This window comes from Fundulus heteroclitus, chromosome 6, assembly GCF_011125445.2.
Source record: "Fundulus heteroclitus isolate FHET01 chromosome 6, MU-UCD_Fhet_4.1, whole genome shotgun sequence".
Lineage (NCBI taxonomy): Eukaryota > Metazoa > Chordata > Actinopteri > Cyprinodontiformes > Fundulidae > Fundulus > Fundulus heteroclitus.
Window position 1 is genome coordinate 25,354,105 of NC_046366.1, and position 4,507 is coordinate 25,358,611.

General features: G+C 46.1%; 1 protein-coding gene across 1 annotated transcript; it reads left to right on the forward strand.

The window, feature by feature from the left end:
* Positions 1–649: 649 nt before the first annotated feature.
* On the forward strand, positions 650–4,117 carry LOC118563461 (tubulin alpha-1B chain-like). The gene is made up of 4 exons (XM_036138403.1): positions 650–787; positions 2,118–2,340; positions 2,420–2,568; positions 2,692–4,117. The coding sequence occupies exons 1-4, from the start codon at positions 785–787 to the stop codon at positions 3,667–3,669; spliced, it is 1,353 nt and encodes a 450-aa protein (XP_035994296.1). The 5' UTR covers positions 650–784; the 3' UTR covers positions 3,670–4,117.
* Positions 4,118–4,507: the final 390 nt, after the last annotated feature.

Consider the following 4,507-nt stretch of genomic DNA (forward strand, 5'->3'; position numbering starts at 1 on the left):
TCCAGAAAAGCAATAATAATAATAATAATAATAATAATAATAATCCCTCTGTTTTAGGCTTTGATTTTTGGCTGACAAACATGCGAGATTCATAGTTAACTAGGTGTAGTTTATTTTGTGATTTCCCTCCTCACCCCAGTGGTAAAGATGGGTAAATGGATAGAAAGACAGTTCTCTAGTATTTTCCTTTAACTAAGACAGCAAAAACAGTTTCTTTCACATCAAGGAAAAACAACTAATGTTAAAGATTTCTTAGCCAGTCAAACTAAAAATCTATTGAAACCTAATGATATATATGGTCAACTATATATTTTCTCCTTCTGTTACAATTTTTAATCGATACGTTTTTACTGTTAGCCGAAGAACTGCCACTTCTTCATGGCCGTTAACTTGTTGTCAGGCAACAAGGCGATGGTTTTGCATAGCACTCTGGGTAATATAGTTCTTCATTAAAACTATCAAATCGGAGACTTAAACCGGATAAAACCTGTATAAATGAAGTATATACAATGATGGGACTCTTGATAAAACATTATAAATATTTATTTTTTTTTTTTTAGGTTTGATTTATCATGTTTTAGTTGGTCTTGTGATTTCGCTCCCTCAGTGGTAAAGTCCAACCCCCCCCCCCCCCCCACACACAGCCTAATGGAACAGTCCACTTTAAGTCTTGGAGCGAACCTTCCGAACTTTTCTCATTTTGTCTTCCATCGAAGCTACAAACAAGCCGAGATACTTTTCCAGGTTTCTACACTTCCGTTGAAGTCTATACCACGACGAAAACATGGTAAGAGTAGTTTTAAAGGTTTACGGAGAGTTTTATTGGAATGTAAGCTTGTAGAGTTATTTCAGGGAAGATGAACCGGTTGTTCATTGTGTCAAAAACGACAGTTTTAACTCCGCAGAAGCATTGCGAAGAAGATTTTAGTTCACTTACTGATTTTTCCTGACGTCTTTAGGCACAAAAATACTTAGTCAGACTTTATTCAATAAATTATTTTCGTTCAGCTGCACATTAACGGTGAAAATTTGAGCTAAATTACGTTGCACTGCTCCCGAGTAGAAAGAGAACCATAAATATCAATACGGTATAAAATAATTGAAAGTATAACATATAATAAGGAGAAAATTTCGTCATTTTTAGGTTTATTTGGGCTTTTTTTTTCTGAAAACTGCTTTAATATTCACCGTTTTTGCCGTTAGTCAGTCTTTGTGCGTTTTTAAAACTGATCCAACGTCTCTAACGGTTTTAGTTCCCGCCGTTGATCCAAACGGTCGCGATGTCAGTCACGTGATCAGAGAACCCCTTTGAAAAACGCGGAACTCGGAGAACCCAAATGGATTTCCCTTTAAAGTTCTGCTGCTGCTTGATTACCACCGGTTCCGTCTCCACCGGTATCCATGTTCTGCCTAAGCAACAACTTTGGACCAGCGGACAGAACCGGCTGACTGAGCTGGGGGCGGGTTTATGGAGACCGTTGACCAATCAGAATGTGTTGAGCGCCATGATCGATTGATTGTCGCGCAAGTGGAGGAGGTAAAGGAAAGCTTAGTCGGACTCGGGACCCGCCCTAATAAAAATGATCATGGTTTTTATGTTATTTTATCATTTCAATTTCCCCACTGAAGAACAATAAATCATGATTTTATTCTAGAGAAAGAGGAAATGCAGCCAGGAGCCAATCAGGGTCATGTGTGGCTCCAGGTCATTTCAGGCTGAAATGTCCCAAAGTTAGCTGGCATGGAAAGCACATTTAAGGCCATCTTTGCTAAGAAGTCATTTGTTTTGTTGCGTTTTCTATGCCACCAGCTTAAGAAATCCCCGTCATCTTCAGAAAATCTGATGAAAAATAGAAATTCTGCTGCAAATGAAAGAAAAAGATGGTTTATTTCTGTCCCTGTTCTAGTAAAGATGAGCAGCTCAACCTTTGTTGCCATGGAAACCACATCATTAGCACACATTAGCTAATTGAAGTATTTTGCAGCATTTTTAGTTATTTTGCGATCATCGTTAAAAACCAGCTGAAAGCCGTTTTGTTCCACCGGGCTTGTAGGTGGTGATTTTATTTAGCTTCTTTTTATCTCCATCTTTTAACTTTCCCTCCTTCCTCCTCCAGCGTGAGTGCATCTCCGTCCACGTGGGCCAGGCCGGCGTCCAGATCGGGAACGCCTGCTGGGAACTCTACTGCCTTGAACACGGGATCCAGCCGGACGGCCAGATGCCGAGCGACGCGACCATCGGAGGAGGAGACGACTCGTTCAACACCTTCTTCAGTGAGACCGGGGCGGGGAAGCACGTCCCCAGAGCCGTCTTTGTGGACCTGGAGCCCACCGTCATCGGTGAGTATAGCATCTTTTTTAGGCCTCAGTCGTAGCCGAAGCCACTAAATTGTTGATTAAAACGAGCGTCTCTCCTCAGATGAAGTGCGCACCGGCACCTACAGGCAGCTGTTCCACCCCGAGCAGCTGATCACCGGGAAGGAGGACGCCGCTAACAACTACGCCCGGGGACACTACACCATCGGGAAGGAGATCATCGACCCGGTTCTGGACAGGATCCGCAAACTGGTGGGTAGACGCGTGTCTGAGGACCATGTTAACTGGTTGTGGTGAGCGTGAGCTGAATAATGCAGCTGCCTCTGAAGTGGGCTGAGAAACGTTGTGAAGCCTCCATCTTGGTTCCGTCCTCAGGCGGACCAGTGCACCGGGCTTCAGGGCTTCCTGGTCTTCCACAGCTTCGGTGGAGGAACCGGCTCCGGTTTCACCTCCCTGCTGATGGAGCGCCTGTCCGTGGACTACGGCAAGAAGTCCAAGCTGGAGTTCGCCGTCTACCCGGCGCCTCAGGTGTCTACGGCCGTGGTGGAGCCCTACAACGCCATCCTCACCACCCACACCACCCTGGAGCACTCGGACTGCGCCTTCATGGTGGACAACGAGGCCATCTACGACATCTGCCGCAGGAACCTGGACATCGGCCGTCCCACCTACACCAACCTGAACAGGCTGATCAGCCAGATCGTGTCCTCCATCACCGCGTCTCTGCGCTTCGACGGCGCTCTGAACGTGGACCTGACGGAGTTCCAGACCAACCTGGTGCCGTACCCCCGCATCCACTTCCCCCTGGCCACCTACGCCCCGGTCATCTCCGCCGAGAAGGCGTACCACGAGCAGCTGACCGTGGCCGAGATCACCAGCGCCTGCTTCGATTCGGCCAACCAGATGGTGAAGTGCGACCCTCGCCACGGCAAGTACATGGCGTGCTGCCTGCTGTACCGCGGCGACGTGGTGCCCAAAGACGTCAACGCCGCCATCGCCGCCATCAAGACCAAGCGCAGCATCCAGTTCGTGGACTGGTGTCCCACCGGCTTCAAGGTGGGCATCAACTACCAGCCTCCCACCGTGGTTCCTGGAGGAGACCTGGCCAAGGTGCAGAGGGCCGTGTGCATGCTCAGCAACACCACGGCCATCGCCGAGGCCTGGGCCCGGCTCGACCACAAGTTTGACCTCATGTACGCCAAGAGGGCCTTCGTCCACTGGTACGTGGGCGAGGGCATGGAGGAGGGGGAGTTCTCCGAGGCCCGCGAAGACATGGCCGCCCTGGAGAAGGACTACGAGGAGGTGGGAGTCGACTCCATCGAGGGAGAAGATGAGGAGGGGGAGGAGTACTAGACGGGCCGGCCGGTCCAAAGCCTCCATGTTTTCCTTTAAGTTGAAGCAAAAGTCACCAAAGTCTTTCTTTCTCTTCCTCTGAGCTTCATCTGCTCAGACGTGTTTTAAGAATTACTTTTATTAACGTTTTAAATAGTTTTAAGGCAAAAAAAGTTCTGGATTTTACCTATTTATCTTCTTCTGAGCTTCATCTGCTTAGATGTGTTTTAAGAAAAAGTTTTATTTACCTTTTAAATTGTTTTAAGGCAAAAAAGTTCTGGATTTTACCTCTTTCTTGTTCTTCCTCTGAGCTTCATCTGCTCAGACGTGTTTTAAGAAAACGTTTTAACATTTTAAATAGTTTTAAGGCAAAAAAGTTCTGGATTTTACCTATTTATCTTCCTCTGAGCTTCATCTGCTCAGACGTGTTTTAAGAATTAGCTTTATTAACGTTTTAAATAGTTTTAAGGCATAAAAGTTCTGGAATTTACCTCTAAATTCTCTTCCTCTGAGCTTCATCTGCTCAGACGTGTTTTAAGAATAAGTTTTATTTACATTTTAAATACTTTTAAGGCAAAAAAAGTTCTGGATTTTACCTCTAAATTCTCCCTGTGGCTCTTGAACAAGGCAGCAGCAACAGTACTGTAGAAATCTATTTCATGTTAATCTGTCCTCAAAGTCCTATGGAATAAAAGCAAAAAAAAAAAAATTAAGTCTCCTTTGTCGGTCTTTGTTGAAGTTTGTCCAACTGAAAGTCTCCTTTGAAGCAGCAGCGCTGTGTAACTTTTAGCCACCAGGGGGCGCTGGACCTGCAACTTGCTGGTCTAGCGCCCCTGAAGGCCGCTGGCAGAACTGCAGA